The sequence below is a fragment of the Enoplosus armatus genome, chromosome 22 (genome assembly GCF_043641665.1).
Source record: "Enoplosus armatus isolate fEnoArm2 chromosome 22, fEnoArm2.hap1, whole genome shotgun sequence".
NCBI lineage: Eukaryota > Metazoa > Chordata > Actinopteri > Centrarchiformes > Enoplosidae > Enoplosus > Enoplosus armatus.
In genome coordinates this window covers 7,697,511-7,713,221 of record NC_092201.1, presented here as the reverse complement: position 1 = coordinate 7,713,221, position 15,711 = coordinate 7,697,511, and the positions used below count along the sequence as shown (strand labels likewise).

The window sequence follows — 15,711 nt, the reverse complement described above, 5'->3', positions numbered from 1 at the left end:
TGGAAAAAATGGCAGCTGACACAGGGAGGTACAGGAGTGCAGTTACCAAAAACAAAGACCCTTCTGGTCTTCTTATCTCTGTCATAAGGTAAGATTTGTCACAGTCTTTATATCAAGTTGACGGCGCTGCTAAGACGTCTGACAGCTCTTCAGCTGTGCTCGCATTTGCTCTCAAACATGGATTGACAGCCAGCTTGTATGCTAAAGCTACACGTTAGCAACATCCTTCCTGTATTGTTGATTATAAGCAATTCAAGCTCACACATTTGCTATTTCTGTTAGCGATAATATGTGTCGGTTAATATTGACAGCAGCTGAATTTATTCCTGAGGCAGAAGAAAGGGTTGAATATTGGCCACAGTGTGTACCTCTCCCAATTTGAAACTCATCGATTATTCGTGTCACAAACGGCAATATTTTCCTAAAAAATCCTAACAACTTGACGAAAAATATGTTGCCCGATGTGCAGAAAAGTACATTAAGTATTTTTTTTATTCCGGTTGGCCCAACGAAGATTGAGTCTCATAGCAACAGTTGCTACGTTATGTGAAACGACTTGTCTGGGGTTTTAAGGAATTAAGTTTGACTTAGGTTTAGTTTATTTTGTAGAAACGCAGAGGCTAATCTTATGTTATCATCACCGAAAACTCTAAAATGTAAAAAAGATGAATTACATGAGCGGCACACACCGTGACTCCTGTAACAAACAGTTTTGACAGCTGTAATTAACTGTCTCAAAGCCTTACTTCCTCTTGTAACACTCTTTTGGAGAGAGGAAAAAGTACAAAACTTCACAGGTGTAGGGTTTCCTAAGTGGAGGTCAGGCATATCCGTGGGGCCCTGTAAGTGCTGAAGCAAGTCCTTAGTATGTAATACTGGTAATGGTTTAATTTACAGAATGTAAATAAAGGATCACTTTTTTTACTAGAAGGATTAAATAAGCATCTGCGGCCAAATATGTGAAAAGATGCTAAATTTGACAACATCACTATTTATGCTGCTGTTAGATCCATTTGTTACTGCATGAATGTACCTGTTCATGTTGCCTATACTGTAGTTGTATGTTGGCATACAAAGTCTTGTACTGTCACTGTGCCTTGTACTTGTACTGTTTTTCTTCTACCTTATGCTGCCTCCATGTGCTTTACATAAGCTCCTACTGAGCTCAAACACAGCTTGTAATTGCCGCTTCCTGACAGTCTATGTTCTTCAGACTCATGGTGTGGATTTAGTTATTGAGTTGAATTCTACCTTTCCTTTTCCTCTTCTCCAATGCAGGACTCTGTCCAGCAGTGATGATGTACAGGACAGGGAGACAGAGAAGGGGCGTCTGGAAGAGGCCTTTGAGACATGTGACAGGGATCTAGATGAGCTGATTGTGCAGCATTATGCCGAACTTACCACTGCCATCAGGACCTACCAGAGCATCACCGAGCGCATCACCAGTTCCCGGAACAAGATCAAACAGGTAGGAAGGAGAGACTTGGACACTGTACGAAATAAATCTGTAGGGTTGTGAAAACCATCACTAGAATTCATGCTTACTGTTTCTAATGGATTTCAGAGCAGTGACTCTAAGCTGTGTAATTAAAAACAAAACACGTTTTTCATTCATTTTCATTTGTCTCGTCATACATTAAAAGGCTTTCTTATCTCAGTTTTTAGGCTTTTTTTATTCTCCAGGACTGGAAGACTGACTTAATTAACACAAATCCTGTTCACCCAAGAAGAAAACTGCCTACTTAACAATCGTCAGCTGAAGTCTGAATCCTTAGCCCCCTGGACATAATTTTTTCTATCAAAAAATATTGAAAATGTTGAGGTCAGCCTCTCGGTCCCCTTAATGAGCAAGCTAAAACAGACAGCCAGTTTCCTAGTGCTTTTTCTTAGCCGGATAAAACTGAATTTTAAACAAGGTGTGCTGGCACAGTTCTGTCTTTAAATGATGGCTTAAGAAATTATTTTTTCTTTTCACCATTGCAGAGGCCTTTTTCACAGCAGACTTTTTGACTTGTTATAGTAGGAAAAGCACAGGTGTTACTGATAACATTTGTGATGGTTCTGATCTATTCAAGTATCCCAGTAAGCCATGAAGGTATGACAGTGAGACAGTATTCTCAATACCAGGACCCTGAAATTGAAGCAGCTAAATAATAATAATCTTATTACTTTGAACAACATTTTTCAAAGCAAAGGATTCTCCGATCCTCAAAGCTGAGGGTCCCTGACTGCAATTATAATAATAATAATTTTATTATTTACACCTGTGATTTTCATACTGTAACGTGTCAACATGTCATCTGAGAAAAGGCCTATTTTGTAATGTGTGTTTGTGCCATTTTCCCTCTGCTTTAATGTCTGCAAACTCCCAGTATAGCTCTGCCCCAGTTCAACCTGAGGTCTAATCAAGTCAAGTGACTTTAATCAGCCAGAAGTGGAAACACCTGTGTAGATGTGCAGGGCTTTTAATGTAATTGTCTCCACGCACTTATGTACTAAAGCAGAAATATAATAAGACTATATAATAGAATTGACATATTAATGTCTCCCACACGATAGTGGAACCCTAAGTTTCAAAATGTTTCAAGGGATACGATTACTTACTGCCTTCCTGTATTTCACCTGCATACATATATTTCTTTTAGGTTTTTACAAGTTGATATTATTGATGTTATACAGTTTATGTCACCTCTGTTACTGGAAATTTAATTTCTTTGATGAAATGGTTTGTTGCAGGAAAAAAGGGGGAAGGTTAAGGATGCATAGCTGTCCTGGATCTTTCTTTAAAGCTCTGCCTTTTAGTGGTGTTTCATTAATAGTGTCTTGTTAGTATTTGAAGTAATGGCTTTATCTGAAATGCTTTTGTTTATAGGTACTGTAGCTAAAATGTGCCCATTGGAAGTATTGTGTCTTACTTTTTTTTATTTCAACTCACTCCTGCAGGTGAAGGAGAACCTCCTGTCTTGTAAGATGCTGCTGCACTGCAAAAGGGATGAGCTGAGGAAGCTGTGGATAGAGGGCATCGAGCACAAGCATGTCCTCCAGCTGCTGGATGAAATCGAAAGCATCAAGCAGGTGCCTCAACGGCTGGAGGCCTATATGGCAAGCAAGCACTACCTTCATGCCACGGATATGCTGGTGAGTAGACTAATGGCCAGAGATGTGGTTGTATGGGAGCATCTTTGTATGTCTGTGTGTGTAAGTGTGAGCTATACAGTATTTCAGTTAGATAGAGAGGCAGACAGACAGAAAGAGAGAAAAAAGAAATAGATTGCCTGATAGATTTGGTCTTCCAAATATGTTTTGTCCTGTCTTGTGGTTGGATGGATGGTAGGCAAGTTGATGAAAGTGAGAAATGGAAAAAGGAACAGGTTGTTGTCTTGTTTTTGAAGTTGTGGGAAAACCTATTGACATATGTAAATGCGCACAGAGGCAGTACGGTGCTTCTGAGACCCATGGTGTGCACAGTACACATACATAAACACCACTGTCTATGAAGTCTTGCTGCTAAGATTGATTGCCTGGCGCCTGTCATCCCTTGAAAGAATCCTTTTCTAGCCTTGAACAGTCCAGTGGATGCAACTCCTTTACTTCAAGTGAACATCATCTAAGTGCAGTGAGGGCGTTGCAGGTGTGTATGTATGCGTGTACTTCTTGTTCTTTTGATGTGTGTTTTGCGGTATGCTCGGCAGGGGAGCTGGAGGATGGCATTGAGCACTAAACGACCAGGCTCTGTGATCTCTCTGTTCCTTTCCTTTCCTCTCTCCCTTCCTCTGTCACTCCCACACATCTTCTTTCAGACGTTGGTAATAATTAGTTTGCTCGAATGGGGTTATCTGTGGAGGAGGGAAAAAGAGGGATGATGGTACGCCCAAAGGACCATGAAAAATCCTCTTTGTGGGGGTGGAAAGAAGTGGAACTTCATTCAACCTGTGCTCAGTCAGGCCAGCGCATTTTGAAAGGTTGTGGAACGTTCAAAGTCAGTCGGACGCTTCGCCTCTGTCTTGCAAACTTCAAATGCACTTTACTTGATCAGGATTCATTGGTATGTAAAAAGCACACTTTAAAGCACATTTTATTTGCGTCTACAGATCAAAATGCTGTTGGATGCATTCGTTCTACCTTTCGCTTTGGTGACATATTTATGCAATTCATGAATAAATAATGTATAAAAAGTCCACTTTAAATAACCCACACTTAAGCCAAAGTAGAGGATGTTGGTTATGATTGTAAAATGGCTGAATGACATCCTTGAAATAGCATATTTGGTTAGTTTGTGAATGATTCCACCAACGATCCACATCTAAACTTCTGCACTATTGACATAATGTACTAAATTAATTACAGTCCATACCTGCTGGATACCCAAAGGTCAAACTGACCATTCAGTGCACGTTGCTGTTGAGCAAGTTGATTAAGGGCTTCACAAGGAAAGTTGGTGTATTGTTTACTCAGTAAAGCCATGTGATTCAATGTAAACTTGTTCAAAACATTGTTGTTGTTTTTTGGAAGATGTACTGTATACTGCCAAGACACAGTCACACTGTCTCTCCGCTGTAACATCAAACTGCTTGTGTCACTTCTCTACAGTCCCTGATGTGTTTATTCCCATCATGCTGTCACTCATTACAGCGCTCATCTGTCAGATTAATGTCTCTCTGGTGTTCACGTGCGCCTTCTGTTGCTTCTCCTCTCCTTATAGTCCTTCTACTACTACCTTATACTACCTCTCTCTTTAACAAAAGTTGTGCATATTTTGTGCTTACAGACTCATGCAGTATGTATCTTTGTTATTATTCTGCCCAATAGTGTGGCTGGTGTAGAGTAGACTAGCCAGGAATAAACTTCCTAGCCTCTCTCTCTCTCCCTCTCTCTCCCTCCCCATAACATTGTGTGTGTGTGTGTGTGTGTGTGTGTGTGTGTGTGTGTGTGTGTCTCTGTGTGTGTGTTTATGTGAGGGTTATCTCTAAGGGTTGACAATTAGAATTCAGACTATGCTCTCTGTCTGCTATTGAATGGCAGTCTTAGACCTCGTGGGGTTGGTTAAAAACGAGACTAGCTTTGGTTCCAGAAAAAGGCCTCTCCTCTTCTCTCCTCGTCTATATATCTTCTCTCATCCACTTGTTCCTGTAGTATCACAAAACCCAGGTGTACACACATACAACTGCGGACACCCCCCCCCCCCCCCTCCACCTTGGACCTCAGAGCTTAGTGATAAACTGTCATATTCTCTTCTCTTCTCTTCTCTGTCCTTCTCCCCATCTCTCTTGCTCCCAAGCAAATTCACTAGAGGCTTCATATCTCTCATTAAGCTGACAGCCCTGGCCCCCTAATGATGTTAACCAGCCTTCCTCTGTTATCCCAGCCCAATGGTAATGAGATACCCCCCACTCACCCATAGACACATAAACGTTAAATGATTTACAGTCATACAATCACCCACATATAATCATACATAAGCACATCTGAAAGGTGTACACACACACACACACACACACACACACACACACACACAGGACACCCAAAGCCTTGCAGGCATGCCGAGTTATTCTATTAAGCCAAAGGGGGCTGATCATGCAGCACATTAGCTCATCTTGTCGCTAATGTGGCTCTCATTTGCATCAACACACACTTGACCCATGCCCCCTGCCCAGCGTTCTCCCCCCCGCCACCCATTCCCTTCTGCCGCGCCCTGGCCATGCAAATATTCTTCACAGCACTATCATATGGCCATTAGTGCCCTTGAAATACACTAAAAAATGCACATACATACACATGAATACCCACATACAGACTGGCACATTTTATTTAATGGCATGAAGATGTATTAATTGCAAACATTCCACAGCCGCTGCTGCTCCTGCTAATAAGAACTGAGGAAGGAGGGAAGGAGGGAGGGAGATTGGTTGAATTTGGAGACATAAAGAGCATGACTCAGCACGGCATGAGGAGACTTTAGATCAGTTTTGGGAGAGAAATAGTGATTGGAGTCTTGGAGTTGGAGATGGACCAAAAGGGAGCTTCTTGCTCAAGTGTCATGAATTGAAGAACGTTGAACACTGCCTAACCTAATAAGGGAATGATGGGGATGAATAAGGCTTTGACTGAACATTCTTGCTTCTTGATAACCACCGTAACCACCATTACTATTTGTCACCAACAGAGGAATGCTAACCATAGTGGGATGATAAATTGAATTTCCTGTATTTGTATAGCCCTTATTCAGTTATTGGTGGGTAAGAATTCAATATGACCGTTCAGAAGTCCTTGACAGTGGGTTTTCCATTATGTAATTGTCCAGTATTTGTAGGGTTGGGTTTTGTGTCAAGCAACAATGAATGTGCCCACCTCCACTCTCCAATGTTGGTTGTGTTTCACTAGCCATGAAGGTTTTATGTAAATTGACAACAGACTACTCTCTCTCTCTAGTGTGCATGTGTTTTCTGTGGTGGCAAATGCCAGAAGAAAATTTAAAAACAAAACACAAAAGAATATCATCATTCACCAAAGTTTTAAATTGTCTTAGTTGAACTGTACAACAGGTAGTCTGGCTGCAAAAGTTGTAAGATCAGACACTATGAAACTTGAAAGGCACAGCTAAGTATAACCGGTGATTGGCTGGTATGTTGTCATATGCAGGTGTCAGCCGTGGACTCCTTGGAAGGCCCCCTGCTGCAGGTGGAGGGGCTTGGAGATCTGCGCCTGGAGCTCCACAGTAAGAAGCTCAACATCCACCTTGTACTGATTGATGAGCTCCACCGACACCTCTACATCAAGTCCACAAGTCGTCTGGGACACAAGAACAAGGACAAAAATGCTGCTCGCCTTGCGGGGTAATGGACAGTTTCTTGTATTTCTTATATTATATTATTATATTATACTTTAGGGGGCTTCAGATGTCCTCACAAGGATAAAAATGTAAAAATAAAACTTCAGTGTCATCAGGGGATGCTTGGCCATTTACTTGATTGTGCATGCTTTAAAACATTCTGATTACTGTTGTATTATTGCTGAACTAAGATGTATAGTGTGTGCAATGTCAGCATGATAGAAGAAGAAAAAGAAAAGAAAACTTGAGGGAATGAGGGTAGTGTGAAAGTAATGGTATGATAATGTGCAAAACCAGCATAACAGAATCACATTTCATTTCATTTCCTTTATTAACACCCCTATTAGCCTCAGAAAAGCTGTAGTTATTATTTTACGGGTCCACACAACAAACATTCATTCAATTTTATTTGATTTTCTTACAGTCACTGATATACTATATAAACGTGGGCAAGGTTGAGAGAGACAGAGGGAGTGAGGTTGAAAAATGTCAGACTTATATAAAATACATCTTTTAGCCAGTGAGTTTGGTCCGAGGTACCAAAGGCCTTTATTGTTTGCCCATTATGTAGTCAGCAGAAATGTAGCCTTCAGAGTGCTTTCTTTGAAAAGTTTAAACGGTATAAAGTAAAGTTATTCCATTGCAGGGACAACTTGCCAATTATTTACTGGAAACCAAGCCAATTACTGACAAAAACAATTAGACCTTGTGTAACTTGTTGCTCTACTTCTTGTTGTCATGTTTGTGCTTGGTGCTGTGAAGTTCCAAAGAAACAGACGAAAACACCCCACATCATTTATTGTAAGGAGGGACACATCACTAATTCACTTATAGGGAATTAGGAGGTATGCACCAAGAGTCATGATAGGTGCTACTGAACACATTGTGTTGTTTAGTTTCCAGGGAAACCTGGGAGGTCAGTTGCCAATTACTTACAGCAAGTAAATAAGATGACAAAATTCAACATCCACAGTTTCTATGTGACACCAGTGAGGCTTCAAATGATGAAGTAGGTATTGCAGCCACTGGGAAAATAACTTAAGCTATGCCTCCATGACCCAAGGGCCAGTTTCTTAGTTTCATGATCCACTGGTATAACTTGTTAGGGATAATGTGGCACAATGGCTTCGAACACTCTGTTGATGCTGTTGTGTTCCGTGGATGGCATTCAGTTTAAATGTTGTTTGCACTTTTACACATGTGTGTCCGTGTGTGTGTGTGTGTGGGGTGCAGTAATTATGGTGGTGGTGGGTTGGTGAGGTACAGTGATTTATTACTGAGGGTCAGCCAGTGACAGGTTTTGGCCTTCCTGTATTGGGTTGCGTCTAACAACAAGCCAGCCTCCATACACCCCACTCACTTAGCAGGCACACTGTGTTTATACCGCCCAACATAAAGGACCTGGATTGCTTCCACCTCCGGCTTAAGGCTTGATAAATGGCTCATTGGAAAGCAGCACCAATCCCACCCAGAGATGCAAGACTTTTTGTTATACCAGTCGATTGTTTTCGTTAGGGAAGGGCAGGTTTGCGGGTGCATTTCTGTTAGTGCATACTAAACTTTTATATGTGTATAAGAAGCTATTACTCCATATGTCTGGAGTTAATTTGAGCCTGTTCCTATCATGCAGTTGCAATATCATGTTTTATATGAGACAGAAAAAATAAGATTCAATAATAATATTTTTTTTTTCTCTTCACAGATCCACGGCCAAAGACACGTCTCCAATGCCTGCAGTGGATGTCAGCAGCCTGTCAACCCCACGCAAGCTTTTGGATTCATCACAGTTCAGCACACCTGGATCCAGCAGTGGTACGGTATTAGATCATATTAGATGGGGGAGTAAGAGGGAATGATGGACAAAAAAAATGGGTGGTGGCTTGGCAAAAAGAAGGCGAGAAGATGATAGTGAAGGAAAAGGGAAGCAAACAGAAGTGGGAATTTTAAGTGGGTGTTTCATGAAAAACCACAAGTTATATGGTTTGCTCTCGATTAAAATTGCATACATTACTACTATACTGTAGAGATAAACACATCAACAAAGCAGTGTTGTTGGGTCTCTTTGGATAACAAAGTGTGTGGATTTAGCTTTGTTTCACTTTGCAGTTTTATTTTCACTGTGCGGATATTCTTTGTGATAATGAAGTCATTAGCATCACTCTGGCTTACATCCATTTGCATGTCATTATTGCCAACCTTTCTCACACACATACACACACACATAGTAATGTTGAATGCAGACAGAAAGTGCTGATCTAAACTCTTGTACAAAGGACTAAACACACCGCTGATGCCTCTTTGCACATACTGTACACACACACAACTTTGCACACAGGCACACACCCACGTTTCTATCCTTACGGTATATGTCATAACATCATCAACTATGATCATAATATACATTTCCTTCGCTAACATTATAATCATCTTGTCTCCCCCCATCCGTGCCATCAGTCACCCAGCGTCTCTGCCATCACAGCAGGGGACCAGCATTCATTACGCTCAAACTGTTAACCAGCGCTTTAACAGGAATAATGCAGACTATAACCGTATTCAGGAATGTATGAATCCTCTCTTGGTTGTAGGGGCGTAGAGTCAGCACCGCATTCCTTCCAGGCATAGCACAGAGGAACGCAAACAAGAAGATAATGAAAAAAGTTAATCCTGCAATAACTTGGTGTTCCCTTGGAGTTTCTGAATTTTTATATTAAGCCTGGCACTGTTTTCACCACCCACTATTGGCATTCTAAGTTAGCGACTCACTGTTTCTTTTTAACTCTGTGGATACCAAGCAACCAAACGCCGTACTGTACATACCACTCAGTATCCACAGAAGTATTAGCTTATTGCTGCTGCTACCTTACTAGTGTGGCAATGACGGATTAACAACATTAGCATATGACTGGATCCTGAAAAGCAAGGTTTCCCTAAAAGCCATCCTGTGGTTGTTGGTCATTCTCTCTGTCATTCTCTGTCTCAGTCTCTTTCTCTGTTGAGTTTAGCTCTTACTTCACTGAGGGCTTATGTCAGCTACAACTGTCATTTCAGTTATGTGTCTTTTACTCCACGTATTTTTATTAACTCAGCTCAGCTCATCACCATGAATGTGTTTTCAATGACCTCAAACATACAAATGTACAAATTACCACTAATACATAATAAATATGTGCTCAATACACCCACCCTGTAGGCCTAAAAGTAAAAGCTAAACCACAGTTTTCCCCACATTATGCAAAGAGAACACTGGCAATTAGTTAGCACCGGGTGCTAAGTGCCTATGCACCATCATGCTAACAAATGTGGTCACGACACAGCAGCCATCTTCCATCAGTGGCCTAGCCATTTTGTCTAATAGCATTAGAGCACCCCATTTGTAGCAAGTAATTATCATAATGATTACACAAACTACAGTTGGAATGGGGGAAAAGAGGAAATACACCCAAAGTCCATTAACTTGCCATAAACATTAACTCTCTTAACGTGCTTTGATGGGGAATTGGGAAGCCCCATCTAATGGAAATTAGAGCATCATTCGATGCTGCCACTCTCAATTTAGCCGCTAATGTGGCTAAGTCAGATGGAGAGAGCACGGAGGGGGGAGGATAACAGGGTAGGTGCAGGTGTGTGGGTTTAAAAGAGAAATCTGTATGATATTAATGTAGTTAAAGCTATAATTGTTATATTATAATTGTTATAAGTGTTATGAAGGTGATAGTTGCATCTTGGTTGACAAGTGACATGTTGTGTCTCCAAGGACTTTCAAGTTAATTTTAAAGTTAGACACCAATTGGTTTATAAATGTGCAAGTACAAGCAAAACAGTGTGTGGACTTTTTATTTCTCGTTATTAAATAATTGCATCCCTATACCCCTATCCCTATTTTGTTAGCACTTACAGTATATGCTAACCTATGTGTATACATATTTTTATACTTTCTTTAGTGCGTGAGCTGCAGCAGGATGTGCGGGAGTTGAACCAAGCGGACCTCCCTGAGGTAGATCCAGAGGAGAACAGTGCTGAGTTCATGGGCATCCTCATCAAGGTACATACATGAACACTACTGAACACTACACACACAGTTCATTGGAAATTTTCACACCTCAATTTTGTTACATCTACCCTTGTGTTCTAAGTTGTTATTTCAGTGTTTCTGTGTTCTTCCTTCAAGCCAAATGTTTATATTGTCCCTTTTCTTCAGGCTCTGGCCAAGTTGAAGAAAATCCCTGAGACTATCAAAGCTATAATGGAGCGGCTGGAACCTGAGCTGAAACAGATCGTCAAGAGGTCCACTACTCAGATAGCAGACCATGCTTACCAGAGAGGAGAAAACCTGGCCCAGGAGAGCCAGCCAAGGTACAGTAATGAACAGGAAGGGTTAAGGAAGGCCCAATGTTGAAATATCATGGCTTCCTGAGAGTGGAGAACAATTCCCTGAAGAGCAGAGGATTGCTACAGATCAGTGAAAAAATTGAGAAAACAGAGAAACAGTGAAAACTGGAGGTAAATAATAAAAAGTAAATCAATAGGGAAAGGGAGATACAGTAAGTAGATAGCCATGAAGAGGAAACTATAAGCAATTCTGTGGAAAGATGAAAGCCATCTTTTTGAAATGATAATATTTGCCTGATAGAAAATACAGTAACATAAGCACTGTTTCCAAAAAGTGGTCATTGTAAACAGCAGTATGCCTTAATAAAGCTGTCACTTGTAATCCACTTGTAATTGGATTGTATCTGTGCAAGAGTTTTATTAAAGCAGCCTGCTTGCTTATTCTTCTATATTTATAGTATCCCCATTAGAATCAATTCTCCAGTGTCATTAAGTACAGGGTGACCACTCTCTCCAGTGGTTGTTAAAGGTTAGGAATGTATCTACCCTCCCTGGTGTTTATAGATACTCGTATGGCTTGGATTAGTCACCAGTAGCAGTCTAGCAGTAGACAACATGTTTTGAATGCAGTCCCAGGGTGTTCATAGTCAGACAGTCAACCAGGTATGAAACACAGTAAAGGCTAGGACTGGAGGCACACCTGCCTCAGACCATGAAAACAGATACTCTGCTGCTTTAAACCTTGACAAGTCATGGTTAAACACACCCATACACACACAAACAACTTCACAGCTGCCGTGGAGGACTGCTACATTTTAAAAGCAGTCACATCAGCTCCTGCAGACATACACGTAGAGTGAGCAGACTTGGGAAACACAGGTCTCAGTCCAGTGATCCTGAACCATTTAAGAGGAACGTCTTGTTTTCTGTCAGGGATGTTCTCTCTGGCCTCGTCTGCCTTCCTTCTCCTGTTGCCTGCTGAATCTCATCTGACCTCAATGTAATAGGCCACCATGTAGCTCATTCCCAGCTTTACACCTTACAGATTGTTTAAAGTCTGCCTGCGTGTGAGCGCTTAACACCACATTTATGTCAGAGTATTCGCATTTGGGCGAACACTTAGAGGTGTGTTTGTGTGTGTGTGTGTGTGTGTGTGTGTGTGTGTGTGTGTGTGTGTGTGTTTGTATTTGGATGCATGCACACCTAGTTCTGCCTATGTTCACTTCAATTTAAAGTCAAGGCTTGTTGCTATGGAAACTCCTACCAATGTACCACTTGTAAGGAACAATGGTCTTGCATATTGCACACTATATTTTATAGCACTGCAGACTAGCAGGCAACACTTAAGCACTTTACAGCATATACAGCAGTGTGTGGCTTGCTCTTGAATGTTTATGTTCTCATTCACGTCCTCTCAGCCACATTGAAAGTGCATTTTCATTTCCACCTCCTTTCACTAGATTTCACTTTTAGTAAGATACAGAAGAGGTTCCCACTCCATGCACCAAAGTTATTAGCATGCACCACTGATGTGTGGTGCTCAATTTAATTTATATCAAATCAGACTTGTTGAACTCATATTCCCTTTTTTTTCCATTTTGCATCACAAAAACAGAGACGTATTTCTTTTTGCTTTGATTTTGGTATATAGGAGATTCTGAATCTCATCTGACTCCCTTAGTAAGAGAGCTGATTTAAAGTAGAAATGCATGAATGACCAAAGAACATTAAAATAAATGGCTAAGTACTTTAAATCCAATTTAAAAACAAGAAAAGCACATTGACCACGAGATTGATTGCTTGTCTCTTTTGTACTTTTTTTCTGCCTGTTCAGTAGAGTGGTCCTTGGAAATGTGTGGGACAATTTGTGTGAATGTGTTTCTACTCTTCGTCCATTTGTTTATGACCACAGGATGACCTACCACATTTGATATTTCAAAAGGGTTCCTTAAACATTCTGTAGACCCCAATTTAAAGTAATTTCATTATCTGTGGCTGGCAACAAACCTAATGATAATCTTATGTGGACACTATCATCGTCCTCTGAAAAAGAAGCAAACACACACTCACACACACACACACACACACACACACACACACACACCAATGTACTGTTGGTCAGTTAGTCAAGGAGTGTATGTCCTCGTGTGTGCTCCCTGCTGTCTCCCGGCTGTTCATCAGCCATGTGTGTGTCAGCTTCGATCCTGAGGGGAAATGAGAAGTGAGGCCTCAAAGAACAGACGATATGGATTAGGATGGCCTCCACTGGGAGATAATGAGGAGGACTGGGCTGTCCACACTTTGTGTGTGTGTGTCTGCCTATGCGTATGTGTGTTTTTGTGCATTTTGTGCGTGTCCATCTCTATGCATGCATACGTGATCATGTATTATTTGTCCATTTCTGAAAGTTGGTGTTCACTATGTATCCTTTTTCTTGTCAGTCCTTCATGTTTATGCATGAGAGAGAGGGGGAGAGAGAGAGAGGATTCGTTGACTCGTTGGCATTTCACAGCTCCTCTGTTCGTCTCACGAACATCTTCCATTCGCTAGAGTTATAGCTCATAGTGATTTGTGCCTGCTTTCCTCTCCATTAATAACATTTACTCGCTACTACTGCCAGTGTAGTGACAGACAGCCAACCAAAATGCCCCCTAGTGAAACATCCATCTTGCCTCTACATTATCCTTATACCTTCCCAGGAAACCTTGGCCACTTCCCAAAACTTTCAGCATGCTTTTTTTTCTTGCAGCATTTAAATCTGAAGTAATTTGTATTGACTTGGCATTAATGGGGCATGGGCTCAGGTGCTTTTGAGTATACTTAGAAGATAGTTTGTTTGTGGCGGTCACAGCTTTCTGGTTTGGAATCTTAACTTATATTCTGGTTAGCTGTACTTCGGGCTAATAAAACTTTGTTTCTTAATGGAATCAGCAGAAAAATGTGGGTTAGGTGCAGGGACGATAGTAGGGAACTATGTCACAGTCTGTTGGCAGCATAAGTTCAAGATTTTGAGCATTATCATTCTTACAAGGTGTGTTATATATAAATTCAAGAGTGTAAGATTTGAAATACAGCTATTTCTAAGACTTGCATAGCTTGTGTGTTTATAAAATCATGAAATAGTCCAGCTGCCCATAAGGGAAAGATATATATATATATATATATATATATATATAGAGAGAGAGAGAGAAATATAGAGAAATCTAGGTTCATCAGGGACTTAAAATTCCAATATTGTGAACTTTTACGGAAAAAAGGGTCTCACTTACTACCAATTTAATAAAACCTAATTAAAATGCCAGTAGAGAGTACTAAAAGACCTGTGTCAAACAAACAGTGTCAAGATGCTCATATTAACTGTAAAATTTCCACTAAAATAAAGTGGGCACTCACTAGCATGGGTGCACTGGGTACTCAGTCAGACTCAACTAATGTAACCTGTGGTCCCTCTTTACTTTTAAAGCTCTATCCTTGTGCAGAAAGCAGGTATAGCAAAGTCTGTATGAAAGCATTAGCGTAGATGAGGCAACTGTGAGTTTCCAATCCAAGGCGTTGCACTCAGATCAAGTGGAAGGTCTGTTTGGTTTTGGCCGCGCTCTCTTCTTCAGCCAGAGCCATTTAGAACTAATGAGAGTAGCTGCTCATTTGAGTCCAGGTTGGGCAGCTCGGTACATTTTCGATAGCCAGCCCAGTTGCTGGGTTATTACTGTAGGTAAAATAGCTGGGAGTATCTGCTGGATAGGAAATGTGAATGAACACAGGGAACTGCAATACCTAATTGGTACTATGAAAAGCACTTCCCTCATTTTCTTCAGGATAGCTACAGTTTTGCCTTTACGTGACTCCTTACATCAAGCCATAAGTCGAATTTATACATAGCAGTTTTACAGTTACATGTTTACCTTTATTATGTAGGTAAATGAAATGGAATACTTTGATTAATTTCATCCAGAAGTAGAATTAATCTCTATACATATACACCCTCCTGGTGGCAGTGAAGAGGTAAACTGCTGGAACTGTGTCAGAAAAATCATGTTGGGAAAAAGGGCATTTGGATGCTTTTTACCATGATACATTAAATGATCAAAGGTATCAGTGTTTCTCAGCAGTTTTAATAGATACCATGAATTTGGAGGTAAGGAAAAGAAGCACACAAAGCCGTCTCTAACCCAGGCAATACTCAGGGAGTGTAGACTTTTTATGGTCGTTGGTGGTGATAGGAAAAAAAAATGTTTGTCAACTGGTGTACCGGCTGGCACCAGCAGTCACATGTCACCCTAGGTCTCATTTTCCTCTCTTTCTAATATTAATACAGAAGCTGAATTCCGTGGTGGCTCTCTGCTTTCTTTATATAGAAATTCAAGGCCAAGTGATTTACTGTAGGGGTAGCGTATTTTCCTAACCAATAAACTGTAGAGTGAATGTTGTGCTGGCTGTGTTTCTTTGCTCCTTTATTAGATTGTGAAGGACTAGACCATGGGAAAAATGCCTAGGAAATAAATGTTTTTTTATTCCAAAAGTGAAACAAATTTGTCACATCTATTTTGTTTTAA

At 40.7% G+C, this 15,711-nt stretch overlaps 1 protein-coding gene across 1 annotated transcript in view; it reads left to right on the top strand.

Moving 5' to 3' along the window:
* The window catches only part of exoc4 (exocyst complex component 4), a 106,497-nt gene continuing 90,786 nt past the window's right edge, over positions 1 to 15,711 (top strand). Inside the window, exons 1-8 of the mRNA XM_070928912.1 lie at positions 1 to 88; positions 1,279 to 1,468; positions 2,944 to 3,138; positions 6,640 to 6,833; positions 8,532 to 8,641; positions 10,771 to 10,871; positions 11,028 to 11,182; positions 12,204 to 12,206. Coding sequence (XP_070785013.1) covers positions 9 to 88; positions 1,279 to 1,468; positions 2,944 to 3,138; positions 6,640 to 6,833; positions 8,532 to 8,641; positions 10,771 to 10,871; positions 11,028 to 11,182; positions 12,204 to 12,206 — 1,028 coding nt within the window. The 5' untranslated portion in view covers positions 1 to 8. The remainder of the gene's footprint in view (positions 89 to 1,278; positions 1,469 to 2,943; positions 3,139 to 6,639; positions 6,834 to 8,531; positions 8,642 to 10,770; positions 10,872 to 11,027; positions 11,183 to 12,203; positions 12,207 to 15,711) is intronic.